The sequence below is a fragment of the Delphinus delphis genome, chromosome 5 (genome assembly GCF_949987515.2).
Source record: "Delphinus delphis chromosome 5, mDelDel1.2, whole genome shotgun sequence".
In the NCBI taxonomy this organism is placed as follows: domain Eukaryota; kingdom Metazoa; phylum Chordata; class Mammalia; order Artiodactyla; family Delphinidae; genus Delphinus; species Delphinus delphis.
The window spans coordinates 137,623,190-137,651,103 of NC_082687.1; the positions used below are offsets into that span (position 1 = coordinate 137,623,190).

Genomic DNA, 27,914 nt, shown 5'->3' on the forward strand with positions numbered 1-27,914 from the left:
TCAGCAGAAAAGGGGAGGGGAGGGGTGCACCAGAGACAGAAGGAAGCAGCAACTATGCAGCGAGGCCAAGGGAGATGTCTGGGTGAGCAGCTCTGTCCAGCCCAGCCCACAGCAGGCACACAGAGCCCTCACACAAGCCAGGGCAGCCAAGGCTGATATAATCACTCACTGAAAATCTGAGACCAAACTCCCCAGCACTGCTTCCACAAGTCCCAGGCAATCTGGATTCTAAGGTGGCTCCTTGTGCGTTTTCCTTCCGGGAGAGGATACTCAGACACACTGGGTCACTCACTCATTCTGTGGGGCAACTGTAAAGCAGATCTCACTGTAAACTCATAAATGGCCATTCTGAGACACAAGCAGAGTGAGTCCGACTGAAGTGGCCGGGGCAACCCCTTCATGTTGTCATGGTAAAGGCAGAGAAAAGCCTAAATCCTACAGAATCTCATCAGGGTGATGCCAATTTACCAGCAACTGATTAGGCACTGGCTAGTACCAACAGTCTAGGTCACGTCTCTCCTTTTTATTATTTTGGCTGCACCTCGCGGCTTGTGGGATCTTAGTTCTCCAACCAGGGATCGAACCCGAGCCCTAGGCAGTGAAAGTGCGGAGTTCTAACAACTGGACTGCCAGGGAATTCCCTTCAAAGCTTCTTAAATGAACTTTGATGCCACTGTCACATCAACATCCAGACCTTAGTACTTAAGAAAAATATGAACGTCTTGCTTGTTATACAGAGGAGGGTGCATGGTATAGAGAGCAATGATGAGACTGGCCAAATGAGCTCCAGAGCCCCGCACAAATACCTGATCTCCATGTCTCAGTTTTATCATCTTCAATGTCAGAAAAATATCCCTTACCTTGCAGCCGTGATGATGAATCAAAGGGCCCAGTAGGTTCCCAGCACCCTGGAGGCACCCTATCATCTGAGTAATTCAGCAACTATGTACAGGTGCCTACTCTGGTCAGACACTACTTCAGGGGCTAGAAATATAATGGCGAACAAGAGACATTCCTGGGGCTTCCCTGGTGCCGCAGTGGTTAAGAATTGGCCTGCCAATGGAGGGGACACGGGTTCAAGCCCTGGTCCAGGAAGATCTCACATGCTGCGGAGCAACTAAGCCCGTGAGCCACAACTACTGAGCCCACGTGTCACAACTACTGAGGCCCGTGCACCTAGAGCCCATGCTCCACAAGAGAAGCCACTGCAATGAGAAGCCCGCGCACCGCAACGAAGAGTAGCCCCCACTCACTGCAACTAGAGAAAGCCCGTGCGTAGCAACAAAGACCCAACACAGCCAAATATATAAATAAATAAATAAATTTATTTATTTATTTATTTTTTAAAAGAGAGAGACACTCCTGGAGCATATACTCTAAGTGGAAAGACAATCAATAAATCAAGTAATAAATATGGATTACATCAGAAAAGCCAGAAACCATAGCTCTTCTTACAAGCGTGAGTGCTACTAGATGAGAGCAAAGCAAACTTTCAGCCCCAGGAAGAAGTGGAACAAATGTTTCCGGCTCTCAGCAAGGCTTAATTCATTTCCAGAAAAGACTTGGCAGGATGTGGCTAATCACTCCTGCTTAGGCTTAAAGGAAGTTGACGAGCCAGCACTGAGGCAGTGGGGCAACCCTCTCCCAGTTATTTATTCCTAAAGCAGGCTCAGCAGCCTCGACCACCGATCTCTCGAGGTTTTTGCAGGGACTAGACTAGATCTGGCAAAAACAGAAAGCAGCTAACTAAGCTGAGAGACAGTAACTGGGTCTTTCACACATTAACCTTATGACCCTGATGAAGCAGTCAGTCTCAGAAGCCTGAAAGGGGCACCAGAGCCAAGGAGACTTCACACCTGCTCAGTGATTTGTCACTCAGGGAAGTTCTTTCCTTTACTCCAAACAAAGGACCCATCAAGGATTGCCTTTTGCTTCTACTAGAGAAAAAGAACAGCTCTTTGGGCATAGCGATGTTCTACTTTTGTTTGCGATTCAGGTCTTGAGGTACAAGGCTCCAGAATTAAGAATGAACCTCAGCTTTTTTAAAATGATGAGAAAAAAAAATCCACAGTAAAAAGAATATTATTCAGCCTTAAAAAGAAAATTCTGATACCTGCTGCAACATGGATGAACCCTGAAGACATTATGCTCAGTGAAATAAGAAACAAAAGGGCAAACATTGCATAATTCCTCTTATGTGAGGTCCCAAGACATCAAATTCAGAGAGAGAAGTAGAATGGTGATTGCCAGGGACTAGGGGAAGGGTGAACAGGGAGTTATCCTTTAATGAATACAGAGTTTCTGTCTGGGAAGATGAAAAAAGTTCTGGAGATAGATGGTGATGGTTGCACAACAATGTGAATTTACTTAATGCCACTGAACACCTAAAAGTGGTTATAAATCGTCTATTTTACGTTATGTATATTTTACCACAACAAAAAAATTAAAAAATAAACTTCACCTAATGCTTTTTTCCTAGATAGTTTAAATAGGATTTAGTCGAGTATTCAGAAACACTCTGCAGTAGGTACAGCCCCAGAAACACCTGTAAAGAGCTCACCTGTATTGGGACCCTCAGTCTCCCCCATGTCCTGGGATCTGCAGGACACACCTACGACTCTAACACAGCCAAAGAGGACCTTGGCTCATTCTCTACTCAGCGACACTGTTCTTAGAAATTTCTCCACAGCTTCACATGCAGGTTTATGATCAATTTCCCCCAAATACTAGGTTGACCCTTTTGTCAATGAAACCCCTGGAGCCTGGGGGCGGGGGGGTGGAGGGGTGCAGGCGGGAAGGACACCTTACTTCTCTCACGGCCACGTCTGATGAGGCTGTATCAGTGATTGATTTGGAGGATTTTCACAACTGGGAGGGATATTAATAGACACCAAATTCAACCAACTAATTTTGGCAGCTCAGAAGCTGCCTACTTGGTCCTATAACTACTCCTTTGCAGAAGGGTTTCTCTGGCATAGCACAGAAGCAAAGCCGAGTGGCCTCTCCACCTCTCTGACCCCTAACTTCTGATTTTCTTTCAGTCACAGTGGTCTGGGCTCTGGAGCGGGCCAGTGATACAAACAAGGCAATTGCTGGGGGCCAGAAGCAAGGGTAATATAATGAAGGAAACCTAAGCTTTCCACCAGAGGTTGAAAAGATACCAGAGGCCAAGGGGACAAATTGACCTCAGGTGCTGAGGCCATTAACAACCTCCAACTCTAGAACTCACAGGAGGCAGGCATGCTGGGCCTGTGTGGATGGCACCCAAGCACAAAGCTAGGAATCTTAGCTGCTTCTACTGAATCATGAACCTGGGCTGGGCTGGGCTGGGGTGTATGTGTGTGGAGTAAACCAAGAGCCACTAAACAGAGCCGACGTGCAGACTGTAGTGGCGGTGGCAGCGGGGAGGCAGAAGCTTATAAATGCTGGTATACCTACAGCAAAGGGCAGCCCAGCAGCGCCCCACAGAGGGAATTCCCTCATCTGCATAAGAGGGGAGCTGGTCTCAAATAGCACTGCCCCCAGAGCTCCGTAGCACAAGGCACAGCCTTCCATTCAGGCAGTTGCACAAGCGCGCTGGCTAATGAATGGATGCATGCAGTCACCAAATGGCTAGCCAAACCCAATTCTCTAAAGACATTAACCTTGGCAGTGAAATCCAGATCCTCTTCTCTTCAACTCTCTCCCTAGAAAGTAAAATATTAAGTCAATGGTCTTTGGCTCCCAGGACAGCAAGCACCTATTATAAAGGGAATGTTGGGAATGTTCTAAGAGAAAAAGCAGGAAAGCCGTAGGAAGAACATTAAGTGGGCCAGAGGAAGTTAAAAGCTTCACGTGGTAGCTCAAAAAAATCGGCCAGACTCCAAGAGGCCCAAGAATATTGCAAATGCTCCAAAATGATCGAACCCATTGCCTTCACGTGTATAGCCAACAACTCACCGGTCCGGCCTCATTTGTAGTTACAGACGTATGTTTTCCTAAAAATCACCATACGACACAAAAAGTCCACAGGGTTTATGGGAAAAAGTGGAATTAAGGGTATAACACCCAAAAACTTAAGATGGTAAACTTACACACACACGGTAAGAAGCTAACAAAAACCTAACAAAAATGACAGCACAGTTTGACAAATTAAATGGTTAAGAAATGCATACATACTACAACTATGGCACTTAACCAGGTCTGCAGCTCATGAGTTATTGGGAAATAGGGTGAGTGTTGTAACAAGAGACGTGCACAGGGTGTGGCTCATGGCACACACAGTCAACTGAGATAGCTGGTGGATGTCTGAAGGGTATATAGTCTACATGGCTTGGTTCAGCTGAGTTCAATTTTCTGTTTACCTATTACCAATGATGAAATTATGCACACTAAACTCAATATTCCCGTTATATTCAACTTGTTTCCTAAAGTATCAATCCCACTGGAACAAATCCATGCTTCCAAACAAGTGTTCAAAGCAGAACTGACTGTACCTTACTTTTCAGGTACCCTGGATGTCAGTATCAACTCCATGCTCTTTCCTATCACAGCACCATAATTTGATACATGCTGTTGCCTTGCCTGCAAAGGTTCCCCTACCCCCATTCCACTTTGGGGAATTCCTCATTGTTCAAGGCCTACCTCAAAGAAATGTTACTTACATTTCTCTCACTCCTGACCCTAAATTTCTTCTACTGTACAAGTATGCTAAACATAACTCTATGTCAAATACTGATCAGGGCATGCCCTCTTCTTTGCACACCACTTGGGACAAACAGGGTGAAAAATGATGATTTTTCCCATTGAAATTAAATTACCAAGCTCATTAGATGCTTGAAAGAGATAGCAGATACTTAGAAAAGATAGCATAAAGTGTTTTTGAGAGGGGGGAAAAAAGGATGACTTTCAGAGATGAGAAAACTGGAGCCTGACATTGCAAGTAAAAATATAGTCACCTTGGGCTTCCCTGGTGGCGCAGTGGTTGAGAGTCCACCTGCCGATGTAGGGGACACGGGTTCGTGCCCCGGTGCGGGAAGATCCCACATGCCACGGAGAGGCTGGGCCCGTGAGCCATGGCCGCTGAGCCTGCGCGTCCGGAGCCTGTGCTCCGCAACGGGAGAGGCCACAACGGTGAGAGGCCCGCGTACCGCAAAAAATATATATATATATAGATATATAGATATAGATATAGATATAGATATATATAGAGAGAGAGGGGGGGAGGGGGGGGAGAGAGAGAGAGAGAGAGAGAGAGAGAGAGAGAGAGAGAGAGAGAGAGAGAGAGAGTGAGTCACCATAAGGAAACAAAGGAAGACTTAAAAACAGATGATCATCATGGCATTTTCAACTTGGAAAAAGAGGCCAGAGCAAAAAGTTCTTAAATATTAGTTAAGAACTGAAAAATAGCAAGAAGGTGCTTAGAAAGAAAGCAAATTTTATACCGGTCTGCTATAGCAAGCAGGAGAATTTAGCAACAGTTTGGCTGAAGTAAGAAGGGAGGTGCAGCAGACAGACAAATGTCCGGGTCCTAAGACCACCTCCTTGGGTTGGGGGTTGGGGGGACTCACGAAAAATAACTAGAGTCCTCAGGAATACAATGCAGTCACTGAAAATTCAGCTTCTTGAGAATATTTATAATCAGACCCTTCCTGGGTAAACGTTACTTGAAAAAGAAACATAAAAATAAAGACAATATCCCCCACTTTTAAGTTTTATTTTCACTATTTAAAGCTACTAGAAACACCAGCCCTGTGCTTTCCCACCACAGAAAAATATGAATGACATAACAAAGTCCAGCAAAAGGAACAAAGGCAACGGAACGTGAGGTCCAGATGCTAGGTCTCTTCTTACTAACTGTGTGACCCTGGGCAAGTGACTCTGCCCTTCCTGTGCTTCAGGACACACAATATGGAACTAACCACAACTACCTGGCAGGGTGGATTTGTAAGTGGTAGAGACTACTAAACAGTAGACGTGGTATCACAAACCTAGAGTAACCCTTACAGACAACTGAGTTGCATTCCTAAAACCAGAAATTATGATTCCAAAACAAAAAGGCATTAGCAGATAATAATGCCATTTAGCAGGCATTCTTTCATTTTAAATTTGTGTATGCCCGGTAAGTCTAAATATATATAGCAAGCTAATTTACTCAGCTATCTGGAGGTACATTCTACAGTTAATGTACCCTACAGGATACACCAGGAAGGCATGATGGTCACAATTTCTCTTTTGCACCGGCAGGCTACTGATAATACTCATTTTGAAATGTTTCCGGGCCTCTCCTACTCTGCATGATGTGGTATTCAACAAACCTGCCAATTCTTATTTATGCCGGGGGAAAAAAAATGCTTCCAAAGTAGATTCCATAACCCTATAGTGGCACCCTCCAACTTAACCTCAGATGTTTTTCTCACACTGGAACTGTGACCTCAGAGTAAGTCGGTATCTGTGCTCTGGGCCTTCCTCCTCAGAGAGGAAACCTCGAAATGCCTGGCTCTAAAATTCCCAAAGTCCTGCTGGGAAACAAGCTACTTAGAAGGATAAGTTAGAAGAGCGCATACGTGAATTATATCTCATAACAGAGTCAGCCCTGTAATATGCTATGGGAGCCACCTCATCCCTCAAAAATGCCTGATTTGGGGACGGTGAGAGATGCACGTAAATCATTCCAAAATGAGACACGGATAACATATACACAAGAACATACAAAGCCACTTTTATACAGCATACAAACCAATTACCTTGTGCACATATTTTCGAAAACGTTTCCAAAAATTGGCAGGGGTATAAACTACCGGACATGGACCTTGCTAAGAGCTTTTAAGTAAACAGCCAGTGAAGAACTGCCATGACTGGCAATCGCCATTACCAAATTCAGTGACTAGTCACTACCCTGGTCCAGGCTATCCTTTTCTCTCTTCCTAACTGGTCCTGAAGCCACTAGTTTTGTCCACCTTTCTAACCATCCTTCTCATAGCACAGTGATTTTTCTAAAACGCAAACCTAACCCTGTTAATTTCCCCGCTTAGAACTCAATTTAGTGATTTCCCACCTGGCCTTAAGATAATTTCTGAACTCCTTATTGTGGAGGAATACCGGAGACCTTTTGTGATCTAGTTCCTGCTTACCTCTCCAGTCCCACCTTTCTACCATTTATATTTCAACCTCAGGGAATGTCTCTCACTCTCTCCACTCTGGCTCCTGGGCCTGTACCATGCCTATTTTTGTGCAAGCAGAAAGCTTGACATGCAGAAGACCTCAAAATATGATGACTTAAAAAATTAACGTACGCATTCTCAAAGGGGGCGAAAAAAAGCCCCCTCTTTTTATGTACAAAGCATAAACATGCATATAGCAAATAAAAAGGGCATACAGTGTGAAAGCAGCATTAAAATTTCCTGGAGTGGGCAATCAAGAAAACAACGTGTAAAAAAGCTCGGGTGTGCGGGGGGCGGGGAGCGCGGAGTCGTCGTTGTAAAAAGGTTTATAAATACTGGATTACAGCAAGATGTGAGTCAAAGTTGGAAACTCAAGTTCACGCAATACAGAAGCCAGCTACACATCTTTCTACTTGAATATTCCCATTTCACCTCAAACTCATACACAAAACTACCCAATGTGTCCCCCCATCCATCAAAAAACAAACCACCAGAAAGACAGCAAAACGATTCCCTTCAACGTTTCTGCCTCTCATTAGCAAACTCCTGGTCACTGAATTCAAAGGGCTACCTAGCTCCGCAGTCAGGGAACCGAGGCTGTGACCTTGGGGAGACCACCTCGGTCTCCCCGGCCACTCAGGCAGCCTCAGCGAATGCAGGACCGCAGAGCTGAGACCCCCAGGTCTGGCTCCGAGAACGTGGCGCAGAAGCACAAGGAAGGTATGGCCGTGACCGTCGATGGGAAGGGACTGGAGTTACACAAAAGCCAAAACCTCACAAAAACCCCTACCAAGGATCTGAACTCTCCCCTTCTCCCTCGACGGGTCAAAGGGTGTTAAGTGGCGTCCACTGAGTTCTGTGCTTCAGGCACCTGTCTCCAGGCGCCCGCGGGGGTCTCGGCCGCAGGCCTCGGCGGCCACGCGCCCGGCCAACGCCCGGAAGCTGAGGACCTGCTGAGATCTGCCCCCGGCGGGTGCCCCAGCCCCGTCCTAGCCCGGAGGAGACTCCGCCCGGCCGCCCGAGGCGACTCGCAGGCCCGCGATGGCGGAGCGGCTGCGCGAGCACACAAAGGCGGCGGTCTCGGTGGGGACCAAACCGTCGCCCGGTGTTCCCGAACGCCGGCGCAGGCCCGCGCCCCGCGTCCCGCCCGGCCCTCCGAGTGACCTTGGGCGCGTCCCTCCCCGCCCAGCCTCAGTTTCCCCGGCGACGCTAAGACGAGGCGCCGTGGCCTGCCAGGGCGGCCGGCACCCGCGGCGGGGCCTCCCCACTTCCGTCCCCGCGCCGAGCTAGGCTTGCGCGGAGAGCGGGGCGGGCGGGCAGGCGAACAGGCCCGCGGGCCCGGGGAGGCCCGGTCGGAGGTCGGGGCCCGAGCGTGGTCGGCCGCGCCACGGCGGCTCCTTGGGCCGCGGCGCCGAGGCCTCCGCAGGCCGCGAAGCCGCCCGAACCCCGAATCCGCCCGGCCCTGCCTTGCCGCCCACTCCCCGCAAAGTCTGGCCCTGCCTGGCGCTGGTGAGGCTCGGCAGGCGCGGCGGTCGACGCACCCAAGCGAGGAAGGACCTTTGGAAGCCGCTGAGAAGCCCTCAACAAGACACCGCCGCCTCAACAGAGACCCACTTCCGCTCCGGAGACCTCGGCTCCGCCCTCCGCGCGTCCCTATTGGCCACCGCTGTCCCTACTCCCGTGGTCGGCCGGTTGAGGAGGTATATTTTCAATCTTATTGGATAAGAAACCATCTATTACCACTTTGAAATGGGCCTCCTTCCGGCTCCGCCCACGCTCGTGAGCTCAAGCTTTTGCCTTCCCGCGAGAGAGCGGTAGGCGCCCCTCGGCCCGCAAGGCCTCCCGGGAGTCGTGGTCTGGGCTCCGGCTGCCCGGCTCGCGGCGCGGAGCCCGACGCGCCTCTCCCAGCCAGTTTCCTGGGGTCTCTACTATCGGCCTGGATCTGCAGGTCCTCCGGGCGCCCGCGCCCCACGACGTGCCAGGCCCTGGGCCTGCGCCTGGTCCCTGCGATCCCGGGCTCTGCCAGGCTGTTCGTGGAGACGCGAGGGAAGTACAGCCCGGCCCATCTCCGGGATCCCGGAGGAGGCACTCAACCAGGACGTCTGGGAGGGCTCCCCGGAGGAAACGACCTGCGAACTGAAAGGACTAGAATGGAGGAGAGAGTTCCAGGAAGAGGGAGCCTGGATGGGGAAAGGTGGGCTAGCATGTCCAGAAAACTGGAGGCTGCCCAGTGCGCCACGGGTTCAGAGGTTGGGAGAGGTTGGGGTCGGGGAAGGCACGAGTCAGACCTTGGAGGGCCCACATGCCAGGCTAAGAGTTTGGATTATCCCGAAGACAATAGGTGTCGGGAAGGGAAGGACTGAACCCGTGGAGTACTCTTCTCACCCAGGTCCGGTCCAGCCCCGTCCTGGGAAAGGGGCCATGGCCCAGGCAAAAGCCTGGAGGTCTCTGGGGCATCTGGTGCAACTCCCAGAATCAAGAAGAGAGTGTGGGCCCTGGATCCCTCCTGCCTGAGATTGAATCCCAGCTCCATGGTTCAGGCAAGTCTCACGTTTCCCTGGCCTGTAGCATGGAGATGATAGCAGTACTTATCTCAGGGAAGGTGGGAGTCGGGAGGACTCAACACTGTGAACACAGGTGCATGCCAGCCCTGGGTGGGGCTGCATATCAGAATTGGGATTAGAGAATCTGGTGGTAGGTTCCTTGAGTTCAGCTCCCAGAACTGGACTTGGACATGAATTTGGCAACCAGAAAAGAGAGCCCAGCTTGTCTCTCTTGTTCTGAGAATAACCAGGTCATCCCAGCAAGGCCACCCTGGACATGCCCACACTGCGGCCAGGTAGAGAACAAGAGGGACCTCCAAGGCCACCTAGGTCCAGGCTCTAAACTGGTGCACAGCCAGCCCTGTTGAACCTTATTGGCCAAAGCAAGTCAGCCCAGATTCAAGGACTGGGCGAAATAGACTCTGCCTATTTCCTACTCTGTTCCTTGCCTTGGCAGGGGTCACAAGGCAAGGAGCATGGATACCGGGAGACATTGTTGCCATCAGTTTACCACACAAGGCTGGCCCTCAGCCCATAAACTCGGGGGATGGCCCAAGACCTGACCCTACGGGGGTTTGTATGGAGCCGAAGCCCCAGGTGCTCTCAAGGCAGCTCTGAGCAGCTGCCCAGTCCAGGAGGGCAGGTGGGGACCCTGTGGATTGCCAACCAGCATTACTCCTAATAGCACCCTGAGTCTGTTGGGCCACCACCTCTCCCCTCTGCTCCAGAGGCCAGTCTGATAGGTGAAGGGTAATTCTCTTCTTCTGCCACAGTGCTTGCTTCGGCCCCCATGTGCTGCAAGAGCCCCCATGCAGACCTTCTCCCACTACAGGAACTGGTTCAGCAGAGCATGTTCAATCCAGGCCAGTGAGACTGGAGCACAAGGCTTGGAGGACAGAGAGGTTTCCCTCCTATGAGAACTACCAGGGAGAGATGGTCCTTCTTCCTCCAGACATGTGAGGTTGGAACTGCTACCAGCTTGGAGACAGAGCTCCTGGATCAGGCATGTCCTGAAGTCTACCCTATTTTGGATTGCCAGTTATAGAAGCTAATAATTCCCCTTTTGAAGCCCTCAGAGCTCCTGAGAGCCTCTCTTGGGACAGGTCATCATCAACGTATTCCCTCGATATCAAATGAAATGGGTTTGAATAACAACACAGGAAGTAAGAAATGCCATGTTTATTTTTTTTAATGAAATTTAATCTGCTCCCAGCTCTAATTTGACGGGGGTGGGAAATTCCTCTTTCTACCAACCTCAGTTGTGGGGAAGTCCTGGGGTTCTGACACAGTTCAGAGTATTGGGGGAAAACGCTGGTCTTTAGTCTGTTCTCGTCCCTTTGAGATGTCCACCCTCTTAGTCTGAATGTGCCCTGGGGTGCAGCCTCCCCCCTCTGCAGACCCAAGGAGGATGTAGGGTGTGGAAGGTCTCTCCTAGACATCTATCCGCCTGGCAGTTTCCAGCCCCTCTCTTACTGCCTTGCACCCCATGGGCTTGCTCATTCTCTCTCCTGAGAGCTGCAGCATACTGTGCTTTATTCACCAGCAGGCTTTCACTCAGCCAGGCTGTCCTCACAGCCACGCACCTCCAGTCCAGTGATGGGTCTGAGGACCCAGGGGAATCACTCCATTCCTGTCCAGGCCCTGGGCCAGCTCCTGCCCAGTGGCTCTAACCTTGTTCCTTCAGTGATGCTGGAGAAGGCTGGGCAGTGCTCTAAAGGCATCCAGGCTTAGCTTTGGGTCCAGCTCTCCCAGCAGGTCACTTCACCTCTCAGCACCCGTGGCCTCATCAGCAGACGGGGAGTGGGAGGCAGATCCTACATCCCCGGCCAGCTCCCCCCCATCGCCGTGAGGTTTGGGAGATAAGGCCGAGAAGGGCCAGTTCCCAGCGGCTCAAGATCCTGGCGACTTCTACTCATCGCACAAGAACAATCACATTCTCAGTCTTGGGGGTTCCTGGATTAAGCCACCCGACTCCGGGCAGAGAATGGGGATTCCAGCTTTCCACAAGTAGAGCAGGCTCTGGGAACTCCGATGGGGGGCGGGGGGGGCATGGGCAGGAATGCCTAGCACAAGGCCGTAGGAAGGGCTAGAATCTGGGCTAGGGTGGCCATGTTTAGCACATAAGATACAAGACGCCCAAATAAATTTGAATTCCAGCGGATCCTTCTGTTAGCATTAGCTTGTCCCACGCAATAACTGGCATTTTATTTGGCAACCCTGCTCTGGGCGGGAGGAGACTGGGGCGGAGTGGGGCGGGGGGCGCGGCCAAGGAAGGGGAGGTGCACACCGCCGCCCAGGCTTTATTCGGGCGGGGGTCTCGGGGTCCCGCGGCGGGCCCCCGCCCAGCTCAGACGGCCCCCAGGCAGCGAGCGGGCCCGCGTGCCGAGCCTCCCCGCTGCAGCGCCCGCAGCCTGCGCTCCCGGCTCTGCTCCAGCTCCAGCTCCAGCCTGCGCTGCGCCTCCAGCTGCGCCTGCGGGCGGGCGGTGGAGGTCGACGCGGGGCGGGGCCGTCCCCCACCGCGGCTTCCCCGTCCCCCCACACCGCGCCCGGACCCCCGCTACCTCCCACGCCCGCGCTGCGCACCCTAGCGCCCGCCCCCGGGGCTCACCTGCTGCTTGGGGCGAGCTGCCCGCGGCGCCGGCACGTGCAGCAGTGCCTCCTGCCCGCGGCGCTGGGCCGCCTTCTCCCGGATCCTGCGCTGCAGCTCCAGCACCCGCTCGTCCCGGGAGGGCGCTCCCGCGGCCGCCGACTGCGCCTTCTTCTCCTCCCACCTGGGCGGGCGGCGGGGCTGGCTTAGGAGAACCCCACCGCGGGTTGACTCAAGGGATTTAGGTGCAGGTGGAGACGCCCCACGAGGACCGCTCGGGGCGGGGTTCCCCCCAGCGCCTCTTCCTTTTTGCTCCTTGTATTTCACAGTTTAAAAAGTATTCCATAGGTATTAACTATCTTGGTATTGGGGATAAAATGCGAACGCCCTTTCATCTTGCCCTCCCCTTGCCACTCTTGCCTAGAGATAGCCGCGGCTAATATTCTGCTATCTTTGCAGATCTCTTCCATACTTGGCCACAAGGGGCCGGAAAAGTCACCACAGTGTTCCTAACAAAGAGGGGTGCGTGTGTCCACGTGCTTTCCGTTAAAAGAGAGGAGAGATGTTTGACAACCAAATTTGATGTGTGAACCCCAACTAAGTCCTGGTTTAAAAGGGAAAAAAAGGGACTTCCCTGGTGGCACAGTGGTTAAGAATCTGCCTGCCAATGCAGGGCACACGGGTTCGAGCCCTGGTCCCGGAAGATCCCACATGCCACGGAGCAACTAGGCCTGTGCGCCACAACTACTGAGCCTACACTCTAGAGCCTGCGAGCCACAACTACTGAAGCCCGTGCGCCTAGAGCCCGTGCTCCGCAACAAGAGAAGCTCCCGCACCACAGTGAAGAGTAGCCCCCGTTTGCCGCAACTAGAGAAAGCCCGTGTGCAGTGACAAAGACCCAACGCAGCCAGAAGTAAATAAACAAATAAATAAATGTTTTGTTTTTTTTTTAAAGAAAATAGTTGGGGGCAAGTGATTGCAAGGGAACTGCCTGGGCGGGAGGGTGGTGGGTTGCTGCGAGGAGAAGCCACCCAGGAGGGTGCAAAAGCAGGCTGCCTGCTCCTTGCCCACCCAAGGCGTCCACCCCGGGCCACGGGCACTAACCTTAAGGCTGCAGACCTCCCCATGGCTGCGCGACACAGCGAGATCTGCTCCACCGCGTTCTGCAGCGCCCGGCTCTTGGCGCGCTTGCCCTGGATGATCTGGTCTCGCTTCTCCTCCTCCTTGCACCTCTGGGTCTCCTTGAGCAGGGCCAGCCGCTCACGCAGCTCCACGACCGACATCTCCCCTTCCAGGCCATAGCCAGGGATCTGCAGGGTGGGCAGGGGAGGCCCCAGGCTGGGAACCAGGCCCAGGCCCAGCCTGCCTGGCCATCTCCAGGGCGCTGGCACCAGTACCAGCAGCCCTCTTGAGTGCCGTAGGCCTGGCCTGGTGCCCAGGAGACCTCCTCCTGTCTACTCAGTGGTGCCTGTGTGACGTGTCCACCATCCGGCTTCTCCAGCCTGGGCCTGCTCTGCAGCCCTCGACCTCTGTGGGGACATCTCAGCTGGGTGCCCTGCAGGCCCCTCCGCTGTGGCAGGGCCCAAATGGAGCTCAGCACTGTCTCCCCAGCCAGGACCTGGGGGCCTGGGTAGACAGCCCTTTGGACTCTGCCCACCCCCCAGGACCAGGCCTTCCCGCACGTCACCGCGCGCCAGCCTGGCCTCTCGTGGTGTTTCTCACACAGGCTTCCAGGCTCGGCTGCCCTTCTCTTAGCCTCCTGCTTGCCCAGCCTTGGGTCTTCATGCACCTGTGCTCTCCCTGCACTGCCCTTTCCACCCAGGCCTAGTGAATTCCGGGAGCTCCCTCAACGCGCAGCTCCACGAAGCCTACCTTGCCCACCCCCAGGGGATGGAGGCCTCCCTGGCAGGACTGAGCATCTGGACCAGACCCAGGCCTCCAGCATGGCGGGCACGGGGGAGCTGGGCATGAGCGGATAGGTGGATCTCGTCCTGGGTCCAGACTGCCTTTGGCCTTGGTGGGAATTCTGCACACATCCTTCATGGCAATGCCAGGCCCAGTAAGACCTGGGGAAGCTCCCCGAGGTCGTCACATGGGCATGGGCTCCGGGGGCCACGTCCTCACCTGGGTCAGGTCCACCAGCTTGCCCTTGCGTGTGGGCTGAGTCTCCAGGGCTCGCAACTGGGAGATGAGCTCACAGCGCCGCCTCTGCTCCTCCTTGGCCGCCTCTGCACTGCGCTGTAGCAGCTCCCGGCTCTCCTCCATCACCTCCTGAACTAAGGGCCAACCAGAGGGTGCTGAGGGGGTCAGAGAGCAGCAGGGCCGGCGCTGGGCCCAGGTAGCTCCCATGGGAGGGTACCGAGCGCCCCCCCCTCCTCCGCCTGCTGTACCCATCTGCTGTCGGCCCTTCAGGAGTTTTGTCTGCGCCACCTTGATGTTCTTCTGCGTCTCCATCACCTGCTCCACCAGCTCCTTCATGGACCTTTCCTCTTGGAGGCGCCTCTCGGCACATTGCTGCATCAGCTCAGCTGTCTGGACAACCGGCCGGCCACAGTCAGAGCTGCTGCCTGCGACCCTAGGCCCGCCCCAGCCCCGGGAGCAGCCTGAGGTCTGGACGGCGGACCCAGTCCCTGACCCTGAATCACCCTGGAACCTGGGTCTAAGCTCATCAGCGTCTGGAGGTGGGGCCTGCTGGGGAAGTCCCGCCTCACGTCCTCCCTTCCTCCACTGTGGTCCTGGGGGTGTGAGCCCAGAACCACGCAGCCACCCCCCCAGACCTGACAATAAGCTGAGGAGTGCAGCCAACAGTGTCCTGGGGAAACCAAGTCAGAGCCACTGGGTTTGCCCTGAAGCCCACCCACCGCTGACTCCACTCCAGAGAGCAGGGCACTGCTTACTTTGCAGCCACGTGGAGCTGGCTGCCCAGATTCTGCCCAGGCCTGTGCGTAGGACACGCCAGCCCCCGGGAAGCCCCAGGCTCCCCATCACACGCGCCCCCGGGCACGCCCTGACGGTCACCCCACACCCTTCTTTCTGGGAGGAGCCTGAGAAACGCGCAGCTCTAAACCGCGGGGCGTGGTGTTGCCACTTTGAACCGCGCACAAACAGGACGCGCCCCGTGTCCTGGCTGCGGCTTCCCTCTTCTGCTCAGTATCCGGGGGTACTATCCTCATCCACGTTTTCACCGGGATTGCAGTTGGCTTATTCTCGTGGCTGTTTCGGGGAATATATAGCAACTCTTTGATACATTCTACCATTGACAGACATTCAGGTTGTTTCCAGGGTGGAGCTATTGTGAACAATTGAGAATATTATTTTCAGTCTTCAAGATACTACAAAGGACAGGGTGGGATGTATACCTCCTGTCACTGCCCAGCGCTGCCAGGGAGCCCCTGGACTCCCAGTCCTGGAGGTCTTGGCACCTGGGGGCTCATCTCCCACCGCATGGTATGTGCAGGGTCCATGTGTGGCAGCGTGGACGGCAGGCGCGCTGGGCAGGAAGGAAGCCTTTCTTAAAGCACTTTGCCAGCACGTATAAAAATGGCTTTTGACCATCCCTTTCTGTGCAAGTTCATTCCAGGTTCTAAGAAAAGGAACCACGGTTCTTGGAGAAACGGCCATTTGAGGTCTGGGGCAGGGAAGATACAAGCTGAGCCTGGAGCATTTTATGGCATCATAAAGTAAGGAAGTGCTCAAAAAACAAAAGGATGGCGGGGGGCATGGGGGCAGGTCGAAGGGACACAGGAGCCAGCCTGAAAGGGGTCCCAGTGGCCAAAGCTGGCAACAAAATACCTCACGTCGTATTGGATTACAAGACAAAGTATAAAATAAATATGCATGAGTCCACACTGATATAAATGAGTGGACTGATATATATGGATATATAAGTGAGTAAATGGGGGAGAAGAGACAAGCCTTCTGTGCTGAAGAATCCACATAACCTACCCACCTCCTTCAGCGTGGGCCCCGCTTAGAGACCCCTTCCAAGGAGTGCAACGTGGAAAGGGGGAATGACCGCAGTGAGAAGCCAGGTGATCAAGTCCAACCTCCTCAGTGATAAGTCTGCTGACGGCGGGCACCCTTGAAGGGATGGGATGAAAAGGCACGTGGCCCCTGTGGTCTTCCTCCTACACCCAGTCTGAGCATCTCAACAGACAGACATTCTACAGCACACCTGACCAGCATGCCTCACCACTGCCAAGGGCGCCAAGGACAAGGAAAGCCTGAGACAATGTCATGGCCAAGACGAGTCTGGGACATCCTTGGATGGGATTTTGGACAGAAAAAGGACATAAGTAGGAAAAAAAATGCTGAAATCGAAATAGAGTGTGGAGTTTAGTTAAGTTACGTGCCCATATTGGTTTCTTGATTGTGACAAATATACCCTGGTGTAGTGGGTTGGTGTCCCCCCAGAATTCATGTCCACCTGGAACCTCAGAATGTGATCTTATTTCCAACTAGTTAAGGATCCAATAAGTAATGAGTTAAGGATCTTGGGATGAAACCATCCTGGATTTAGGGTGGGTCCTAAATCCAATGACAAGTGTCAATATAAGAAGAGGAGAAGACCCAGAGAAACATGGAGAAGATGGCCATGTGAAGGTGGAGACAGAGATAGGGTGAGGCTGCCACAGACCAAGGAATTCCTGGGGTCACCAGGAGCCAGAAGAGGCTTAGAGCAAGCACGGCCCACCCAACACCTTGACCTCGGACTTCCGGCCTCCAGAACGGCAGCTAAAGCCCTCCAGTTTTCCATGCTTTGTTGTGACAGTGCAAGAAACCCCACAGGCACGTGCTGATGTAAGATGTGACCCACAGGGGAGGCTGGGTGACAACAGGGGAGCCCTCCGTACTAGTTGCAACTTTTCTGTCACTGCTTTAAAAAAGTCCCAAAGTAAAACGTTTTTTTTTTTTTTTTTTTTGTGGTACGCGGGCCTCTCACGGTTGTGGCCTCTCCCGTTGTGGGAGCACAGGTTCCAGACGCGCAGGCTCAGCGGCCATGGGTCACGGGCCCAGCCGCTCCGCAGCACGTGGGATCTTCCCGGACTGGGGCATGAACCCACGTCCCCTGCATCGGCAGGCGGACTCTCAACCACTGCGCCACCAGGGAAGCCCTAAAATGTTTATTTTAAAAAGTACTTTCGAAAACGTTGTAATAAGTTCGAGAAATGCTTGTGTGGAAATATGAGGTGCGAAAAAGTAGGCTACCGAAACTTGGAGGAGTCGTACCCCAAGTAAGTAAATTACGTGCAAGGAAAGACACCTGGGTTCGGAGGAGAGGCAGCTGAGCCGAGTCCCCGGACCCCCGGCTGGTTGTGGAGGCACAGAGACAGCTGGCAGCCTGGTCCGGGGAGTGAGGAAGGGGGGCGACATCTCCTGGCTCGGAGCGAACCCCGCGGAGCCCAGGAGACGGCGCAGGCCGTGGAGGAGGCCCCAGGATTCTAGCTCTGCCTCCGCCCCGACCAGCTGTGTGACCTCGGGCAAACCACCCCCTCCCTGGCTCCAGTGTGTCTGCTGGTGAGTGGGGACGGCGGTGCCACCTCCCAAGTCACGCCCGCAACGGCGTCCCCGTCAGGCGTGGCATCGGTGTCAGCACAGCATCAGGATTTGGCGGAGAGGAGGACGGAGCACTCAGAGACTGAAAGGAGGTGATAGAGCTGAATCTGTGAGCAGGCAGAGGTGTTGGCGAGCTAGCGGTGTGGTCCCCTGGAGAGGCCACCAGGGTGGTGAGCGGCTCGCGGGGCAGCTGGCCGGCTGGAGTTCTGGGCTGACTCTTGGTTCTGTCTGCTCTGACATAAACCTCGGACCCGTGGTCCGGCCCAGGGGCCAGGCTGGCCTAATGCATCCTTGGGCCCTATGTTGGAAGCCCAGCTAGGTTTTCCGCACATCTCTCCACCCCTCCCGCAACTAACACCACCCGAACGAGGGCTGCTGGCTGACCTTGCCCCAAGCAAGGGCTTTCAGCTACCAGCACGGGGACACCTTTAAAGTCAAGTGAACACAGAACACACCAGACAGCATTGACGTAACAAAGCCAAATAGACAAATGTTCCAAGGGCCTCCAAACTAAATCCATCGAATACTTCGGTAAAATATACTCTAAGAATGGTCACTCATGACAACCGGAGTGTGAAATGTTACTCACCCAGGGGATTTTGTGCTAATGTTGGTACTGCTACTCCGGATTAACTTCACTGTAATGATGGATTAAAAAAAAAAAAAAAGCGGGCTTCCCTGGCGGCAGTGGTTGAGAGTTCGCCTGCCGATGCAGGGGACACGGGTTCGTGCCCCGGTCCGGGAGGATCCCACATGCCGCGGAGCGGCTGCGCCCGTGAGCCATGGCCGCTGAGCTTGCGCGTCCGGAGCCTGTGCTCCGCAACGGGAGAGGCCACAGCAGTGAGAGGCCCACATACTGCAAAAAAAAAAAAAAAAAAAAAAGCAAGAATTACGTGAACTTTACCCATTTTTTTCCAATATAGCTACTTATTTCTATGGTTCATCAAATTATTTTAAAAGGGGGATAAAATTGGGAATTCCCTGGGGGTCCAGTGGTTAGGACTCGGCGCTTTCACGGCTGAGGGCCCAGGTTCAATCCCTGGTTGAGGAACTGAGATCCAGCAAGCCACGCAGCACAGCCAAAAAAATAAATAAATAAAGGGAGATAAAATTAAGTGAAGAAAATATATTCACACTGTTTATGAGGAAACAATGTCAGAGCTACACTCATGACTTTACAAATATATCCTTTTCAGCCCCTGTTGCTAGAGCACCTTAATACTGGTCACCACGGAAGAACCAGGAAAGCTTCCCCTACCCAGCCCTCAGCTATGGAAATCAACACTGGGTTCTGTGGTGAGGGCCAGGGCCTCGGGGTGGGGGGGCGGGGGAATTACTGAATCTACGTCTCAAGAAGAGAAAATTCAGGTGGGCCCAAAACATCCTACCTCTCAAAAGAAAGGATGCCTCCTCGGGCTTCCTTGGTGGCACAGTGGTTGAGAGTCCGCCTGCCGATGCAGGGAACATGGGTTCGCACCCTGGTCTGGGAAGATCCCACATGCCGCAGAGCGGCTGGGCCCGTGAGCCATGGCCGCTGAGCCTGCGCATCCGGAGCCTGTGCTCCGCGACAGGAGAGGCCGCAACAGTGAGAGGCCCGTGTACCAGTAAAAAAAAAAAAAAAAAAAAAAAAAGAAAGGATGCCTCCAGGCTCTAGAGGGATGCTGAGAGCACAGAGGCGAGGAAGGGGCTCCCTCTGTGGGCCAGGCTGTGGCAACGGAACCTCCCATGGAGACAAAGTCCCATTAAGACACGGAGGCTGGGGACCTCCCTGTGGTCCAGTGGCTAAGACTCCATGCTCCCAGAGCAGGGGGCCCGGGTTCAATCTCTGGTCTGGGAACTAGGTCCCACATGCACGCCACCGCAACTAAAGATCCCGCATGCCGCAAGGAAGACCTGGTGCAGCTAAATAAATACTAAAAACAAAAAAAACGACACGGAGGCTGTGAAAGTCACCAGTTCAGCATGAACGGCGCACGAAAACAGTACAATTCCTTTTGTCTTCAAATGTTTAGCGCCGTCTACTCAGGTTACTTTGTTCACAAAACACTCTCATCATCTACATGCATGTACCTGGACGTTCCAGGTCAGCAAGAGAAGCCTCTGGACCTGTGCCGGATGGTCCAGCCAGAGTTGGCCGGGCTTTGGGGAACACGGCTCGGGGCTCGGGGAGCTGCCCTAATTATGACGCGAGGCCGAGGGTGCCTGGGTGTCGTGGCTGGGCCGTCAGCCCCCACAGGGTGCCCTCTCCCAAGCTGTTCCCCGGAGGCCCACGACTCCTGTGCTTCTGACTGGAGGCCTCTGGCTCACGAGACCCCCAGGGTTGGGAGGGACGGAACTGGACCTCACCAAGCCGCCATCGAGCCACGGGAGGGGCCTGTGCGGGCTGGAGCCCCTCCTGCTGACCTGGCGTCAGGACAGGCCGATGAGGGGAGGGGCCGTGGGGGCAGGCTGTTCTGTCCTTGCTGTCAGAAGAACAGCCCCATGCCAGGAATACTGAGAGAGCCCTAAGGAGTAGAAGGTAGCGGCTCCAAATGCCTTCCCGCCCCCGGGGCAAAGCCTGCGGGAGGGGCCTCCCTCCCTCCCAGCATCTCTCCTCCCTGGTGGAGCTGCTGCTTCTGCACCGCAGGCGGGTCGCCTGAACACAGTCCCTCTGCCCAGCAAGCCCGCTTGTCAGGCCGCAGCTTCTAGTCCAAGCCCTGGCTTCCAGCACCCACCCCTCTGATGGGGTCTTTGCCCCTCCAGGTGGACCTCTGAAGGTGACTCCGGGTGGCTTCTTCCGGGATCCTCTCAGGGTCTCTGGTCAAGGGAAGTGCATGGCTGCTCGCGACTACAGCCCACCTTTGTTCTCCACCCACTGCCTCCTGCCTCTGGACTTTCCCATGTGAGTCCGAGGACTTTCAAATTCCAGGGAAGCCGCACGGGATTTGTCGCAGGAAGGCAAGGATGGGTCAACATTAAGAAATCATTAATAGGAATGTTACTCAGCCATAAAAAGAAACAAAATTGAGTTATTTGTAGTGAGGTGGATGGACCTAGAGTCTGTCATACACAGTGAAGTAAGTCAGAAAGAGAAAAACAAATACCGTATGCCAACACATATATATGGAATCTAAAAAAAAAAAAAAATGTTTCTGAAGAACCTAGGGGCAGGACAGGAATAAAGACACAGACGTAGAGAATGGACTTGAGGACACGGGGAGGGGGAAGGGTAAGGTGGGATGAAGTGAGAGAGTGGCGTGGACATATATACACTACCAAATGTAAAACAGACAGCTAGTGGGAAGCAGCCGCATAGCACAGGGAGATCAGCTCCATGCTTTGTGACCACCTAGAGGGGTGGGATAGGGAGGGTGGGAGGGAGACGCAAGAGGGCGGGGATATGGGGATATATGTATATGTATGGCTGATTCACTTTGTTATAAAGCAGAACCTAACACACCATTGTAAAGCAATTATACTCCAATAAAGATGTTTAAAAAAAAAGAAATCATTAATATAATTCACCGTATTAACAGAGTTAAGGAGAAAAATAATATGATTATCTCCACAGATGCTGCAAAAGCCTTTATCAGAATCGACGCCTGGGACTTCCACTTCTGGGAAGATGAGTAGGGGTGCTTTTCCCTATTCCTCCCACCAGGCACAACTAAAACCCCTGAATATAAATTACTAAACACACAGAAGGCTATGAAAGGCGGAGGGAAGAAGGCTGGCTGGCTGGGACCGTGGGACTTGAAGGATGGCACGGGGCAGCGGGGGGTCCCTGGGTCTTCTGTTACCTCATGTGCCCCAGGCTGGGTGCTGGAGGACCCAGAAATGCCATAGGTGCAGACAAAAAAGCCCAACCAAAGCCTCCCAAGGGACCAGGAAAGGAGCCGCCTACAGACACAGAAAACTGTGTGGCACAACCTGTGCTCCAACCAGACATCACAGGCAAAACCTGAGCAAAGGCTGAGTGAGCGCAAGACTTCTGCCCTCCCCAGATCACGGCGAGGTGGCACGGAGGAGCCTGAGCTGGGACCTGCCCCAGGCTGTCGGTGGTGTCAGAGGAGAGCTCGTGGCAACCTGGTGTCCACCCCCACCCGCGGGAACAAGGGCCCCTCCCCATTCCCACTAAGGTGGTGTCAGAGGAGGCTTAGTGCAGAGTGAGGACTCTCACCTCCATGCTTGCCACGTGACAGTGGAGGCCACGTGGGGGGCAGTTATAAGGTACTCCTCCCTCTCCCAGTCAGGGGGGGTATTTATTGATGGAGGTCTAGCTGGAGCCCTTACCCACAAATCATCAGGGGCCCCCCTCTCAGGGGTCAACAGAGGCCACGTGGGGACGGTGGGTTGCTAAGCCCACCTGGCAGTAATGTGGCGGTGTCCCCCTTCCCCTGCCAGAGCGGGGTCAGAGAGAGGCTGCTCAGACAGAAGGCTTAAGTAACATCCACAGTCCTGTAACATAATACCTAGAATGTCCAGGTTTCAATCGAAAATCACTCACCATACCGAAAGCCAGGATGATCTCCAACTGAAAGAAGACACAATCAGTAGAGCACTGAGCTCTGATCTTAGCACTGAGATCACAGATGCTAGATTTGACAATGATTTGTAAAGAAGCCCTCATAAAAGTGCAACAAGCAATTACGAAAAAATCTCAACCAATTTAAAATAAATAGAGCAGAGTATGTTCAACAACCACAATGGAATCAACTAGAAATCAATGATCAAAGATAACAGGAAAATCTCCAAATGCTTGGAAACTAAACAACATACTTCTAAATAATCCATGGGTCAAAGAGAAAATCTCAAGTGAAATGAAAAAGTACATTGAACTGCGTGAAAATGAAATACAACATATCAAAATTTGTGGACACAGCTAAAGCAACAAATAAAGGGAAATGTGTAACACTGAGTGTTTACAATAGAAAAGCAGAAACGTCTCATGTCAGTAATATAAATCCCATCTCAAGAACCTAGAAAAAGAAGAACGAAATAAACTCAAAGCAAGCAGAAGGGAGGAAATAATAAAGAGCAGAAGTCAGTAACATTGAAAAACAGTAGAGAAAAATCAATGAAACAAGAAGCTGGTTTTTTGAAAAGATCAATGAAATTGACAAATCTCTAGCAATTCTAACAGAAAAAAAAGAAAAAACATAAATCACCAATATTCAAGAATGAAACACTTCAGACCCTACAGACATAAAAAAGGATGGTAGGGCTTCCCTGGTGGTGCAGTGTTTAAGAATCCGCCTGCCAATGCAGGGTACACGGGTTCGAGCCCTGGTCCGGGAAGATCCCACATGCTGTGTTGCAACTAAGCCCACGAGCCACAACTACTGAAGCCTGCACGCCTAGAGCCCGTGATCCGCAACAAGAGAAGCCACCACAATGAGAAGCCCGTGCACCGCAACGAAGAGTAGCCCCCGCTCATCACAACTAGAGAAAACCCACATGCAGCAACTAAGACCCAACGCAGATAAAAATAAATAAAAAATAAATGATTAATTTTTAAAAATTAAAAAAATAAAAAAGAATGGTAATAGAATATTACAAACAACTCTACATACATGAATTTGGAAACTTAGTGAAATGGACCAATTCCTCAAAAAATACGAACTACAACTTACCCAATATGAAACAGATCATTTGAATAACCCTATAACTTGTAAGGAAGTTGAATTTCTAATTTAGAAAAGTCAGAAAAGAAACCTCCAAGCCTAGACGATTTCACTAGAGAATCCTACCAAATGTTCAAAGAATTAATACCAATTCTACACAATCTTTCCTAGAAAATAAGAGGAGGAAATGTTTCCAAATTCATTTTATGAAGCTAGAATTACCTGATACCAAAACCAGACAAAAGACATTACAAAAAAGAAAACTACGGACTAACACCCCTTATGAAACTATGTGCAAGAACAACTTTAAGAAAATCAAAATAGTAGCAAATAGAATTCAACATATATAAAAGGAATTATACACCGTAATCAAGTGGGGTTTATTCTAGGGATGCAAAGCTGATTCAGTATGTGAAATTCAGTCAGTGTAATCCACCATATTAACAGGCTAAAGAAGAAAAATCACATGACCGTATCAGCTGATGCAGAGAAGCATCTGGCAGAATTTCCTGATAAAAACGTTCAGAATAATAGGAATGGGGGGAACTTCATCAACTTAATAAAGAGCACATCTACAGAAAAACCTCCATCTAACATTACACTTAATGGTGAAAGGCTGATTTCCGCCAAGATGGTGAACTAGGCACAAATGTTCTAGCCAGTGCAATAGGCAGAAGAGGAAATAAACAGGCAGATCAGAAAGGAAGAGATAAAACTGTTCTTATTTACAGATTACATGATTGTCTACGGAGAAAACCCCAAGGAATCTACAACTAAATTCCTTGTTTGTCCTAGAAAACTAATAAGGGAGTTCAGCAAGGTCACAGGACACAAAAACAACACACAAAACCAATCGCATTTTTACCTACTAGGATTGAACACATGGCCACCAAAATTAAAAATACAGCACCATTTACAACCCCTCGAAAACAATAAAAGAAATACTTCGGTGCAAATCTCACAAAACTTGTAAAGGACTTACATACGGAAACCTAAATAACCAGATGAAGGAAATAAAAGATTTAAATAAATGGAGAGACGTAGCGCGTTCATGGATTGGAAGACCCAACCGGCTGGCCATCTGGAAACGATAAAAGTGGATCCAGACCTCGCACCGTGTACAAGAATAAACTTCAAGTGGATAGAGATCCAGATGTAAAAACGAAACCACAGAAATACTAGAAGAAAACATGCGTGAACTCTTGTATAACATGGGTATGGGAAAAACCTTCCTAATTATTCAAAATCCAGATACAATGAAAGAAAAGACTGATAAGTTTGATGACATGAAAATTACATTTACATGGCAAAAATACATCATTTAAGCACAGCCAAATGAGTACCTGGAACAAAATATCTGTAACAACATACTATAGTTAAAGGGTTACTTTCCTTAATATATAAAGAACTCTAAGCTCAAAAGAAAATGGAGATGGTCAACTAATCTTTGACCAAGGCACCAAGAAAACTCAATGGGGAAAGGATAGTCTCTTCAATACATGTTGTTGGAAGAGCCAGATATACAGACCCAAAAGAATGAAACTGAGCCCCTATCTTACACCACACACAAGAATCAACTCAAAATGGGTCAAAGGCTTAAATGTAAGACCTGAGACCGTAAGACTCCTAGAAGAAAACATAGGGGAAGAGCTTCTTGGCCTTGGTCTTGGTGATTATTTATTTACTTTTGATTTGATACCAGAAGCACAAGTGGGACTACACAAATGAAAAAGTTTCTGCATAGCAAAGGAAACAGTCAACAAAATAAAAAGGCGACCTACGGAGTGGGAGAAAATATTTGTAAATCCCATATCCAATAAGGGGTTAATGTCCAAAATATATAAGGTACTCGCACAACTCGATGGCAAAATAAAATAAAATAACGTAACCTAATTTTAAAAATGGGCAAAGGACATGAACAAACACTTTTCCAAAGAAGACATACAAAGAGCCAACAGGTATACGAAAAGATGGTCCACATCCCTCATCATCAGGGAAATGCAAATCAAAGTGACGACGAGCTATCACCTCACACCTGTTAGGACGGCCAGCATAAAACATCAAAAGATAGCAAAGGTTGGCAAAGATATGGAGAAAAGGGACCCTGTGCACTGTTGGTGGGAATGTAAATTGGGGCAGCCACTATGGAAACCAGTATGGAGGTCCCTCAAAACATAAAAAATGGAACTTCCGTATGACCCAGTAATCCCACTTCTGGAGGTACATCTGAAGGAAATGAAATCACTATGTTGAAGAGACATCTGCATTCCTATGTTCATTGCCGTATTATTCATGGTAGCCAAGATACGGAAACAACCTAAGTGTCCATCGATAGATGAATGGATCAAGAAAATGTGCTATACGTACATAATGGAATATCATTCCGCCTTAAAAAAGGAGGAAATCCTGCCATTTGTGGCAACACGTATGAACCCGGAGGACGTTATGCTGGGTGAAATAAGCCAGCTGCAAAGCGACAAATACTGTCTCATCTCACTTCTGCAGGAATCTAAAAACGTTGAACTCATAGTGACAAAGAGTAGAATGGTAGTTACCAGGGGCTTGGGGGGTGAGGGGGATGGGGAGATGTTGGTCAAAAGGTCAAAGCTTTTAGTTAGAAGATGAATAAGCTTTAGGGACCTAACGTACAGCATGGTGACTAGAGTTAACGATAATGTTTTGTACACTTTAAATTTGCTAAGACAGTAGATCTCAGTGTTCTCACCACATGCACAAAAAAGTAACTATGTGTTAATTAGCTTGATTGTGGCGATCACCCCACGATGTATCTGTATATCAAAATATCATATTATACACATTAAATATATACAAATTTTACTTGTCTATGATACCCCAATAAAACTGGGGAAAAAAAAGAAAAGAAAATGACAAAAGACATGAACAGACAGTTCACAGAAAAAGACACAGAAGTGGCTCTGATATGGAAACATCCTCAAATTCACGTTTCATAGATGCAATGCAAATCAGAGCTATACTGAGATATTATTTCTCACCTCTGAGACTGGCAAAAATTCCTGAACTCAGTACAGTAACCTCTGTGGGTGGGTCAGGGGGGTTGGGCCCCTTCCCCCGGTGCTGGGGCCTTGAAGTTCCTGCCCAGGGAAGGTGATGTGGCATCTCTGGTAAGACCTCAAAACCCCCAACAACAACAGCCACAAGAACAAGACAGAACCTCCACAGCAGCTACTCTGACGGAGCAGTCCCTCCTCTAGCAGTGGGCCTCGAAAAGCCACCTCCACAAAGAGGAAGAACTTGCACAACATTATCCATTGCCGGTAAAGCAGGCTGGGACAGTTTATGTTAAGGAAAGGGGAAACAAGAAGTGTGTATACTTGCTTGGAAGGAAAGACAGAAATTCATGAAAATAAGGACTTGGGGTGGAGGTGGAAATGGGCTGTAAGTTACAGACTTACAAGAAGTAAGACTTCTCTGAGGCTACGTGTCATATTGTTTTGACTTTGTATTTTTAAGAAGTGAGCTAAAAAGGAAGGACAACCAACCCTAACACGAAGAGCAGATACAGACGCGTCTGCCGGGAGAAGTAATTCTCGGGGACCTGGGGCACATCTGCCGACGGGCGGCCCTCAGTGGCACACGGCTAAGGAGAGGGGGCTACGGCTGGGCCTCTGGGCCCTGCAGGCTCCCGCCTCATCTGGGCCGCCGCCAGGCCCACTGGAAGGGACACAGGCAGGGAGGCCCCGGCCAGGACGTCCGTCCTAGGAGGAGGAAGGGCAGGACTGACGTCCAGAGCATCTGAAGTGGAAACGTGGGTGTCCACAGACCCTCTCGCATCTTATGCAAACATGCTGGCCTTCTGGAAGTTTCTGCCAGACCTCAGGTCCTCCCTCACACGTGGATGTGCGGACCAACTGACCGTGCTAGTGGGGGCGGGGGGGCAGTCTGGACCAGAAGTGCTGGCCAGACAGTCCACGCAGGCCAGCTGACCCCAGATGCTTCCAGAAGCCCCACCTGGTGAGATGGGGCCAGAGGAAGCACCTCGACTCTGTGGGTTTTAGGAGGAAATGCCTGGGGGCGGCAACCACAGGAACAGCCGGCCCAGGCCCCAGCCACCCCGGCTCGCCCGTCACCTCCTCCTTCTTCTGGTCGGCCTTCTGCTTCTTCTCCTGCACCACCTGCTGCCGTGCCAGGACGGCCTCCTCGTGGCTGAGCTTCCCCTGCAGCCGCCGGCACTCGCCTGCGGCCAGCTGTTCCTCCAGGTCCTTCGCCTGTATCTTCCTCTGCCACTTGAGGAACTCGGAGAGGTCCCCGGCCCCGTCCATGAGCTTATCCACCCTGGGGAGAGAAGGCGAGAGGCGGGGCTGGGGGTCTCCTGTGGTGGGGCTGCATGGGCCACCAGGAGGCCACAGTTCCCCTGGGGGCAGTGGCCTTCACAGGCGTGGGCCGCCCTCTACCAACACCAGCCACCCGCTCCACGCACTGTCCACCCGTCCCGGTCCTGTGC

At 51.5% G+C, this 27,914-nt stretch overlaps 2 protein-coding genes across 2 annotated transcripts in view; both read right to left on the bottom strand.

Annotated features, from left to right (window-relative positions):
• RNF4 (ring finger protein 4) overlaps positions 1–5,038 on the bottom strand; it is a 39,211-nt gene extending 34,173 nt beyond the window's left edge. Inside the window, exon 1 of the mRNA XM_060013080.1 lies at positions 3,645–5,038. The gene's annotated coding sequence lies outside the window, so the exon portion shown is untranslated. The remainder of the gene's footprint in view (positions 1–3,644) is intronic.
• Positions 5,039–10,863: 5,825 nt separating this feature from the next.
• The window catches only part of CFAP99 (cilia and flagella associated protein 99), a 41,617-nt gene continuing 24,566 nt past the window's right edge, over positions 10,864–27,914 (bottom strand). Inside the window, exons 11-16 of the mRNA XM_060011894.1 lie at positions 27,541–27,745; positions 14,663–14,804; positions 14,397–14,548; positions 13,377–13,582; positions 12,294–12,456; positions 10,864–12,155 (exon numbers count right to left, since the gene is read on the bottom strand). Coding sequence (XP_059867877.1) covers positions 12,033–12,155; positions 12,294–12,456; positions 13,377–13,582; positions 14,397–14,548; positions 14,663–14,804; positions 27,541–27,745 — 991 coding nt within the window. The 3' untranslated portion in view covers positions 10,864–12,032. The remainder of the gene's footprint in view (positions 12,156–12,293; positions 12,457–13,376; positions 13,583–14,396; positions 14,549–14,662; positions 14,805–27,540; positions 27,746–27,914) is intronic.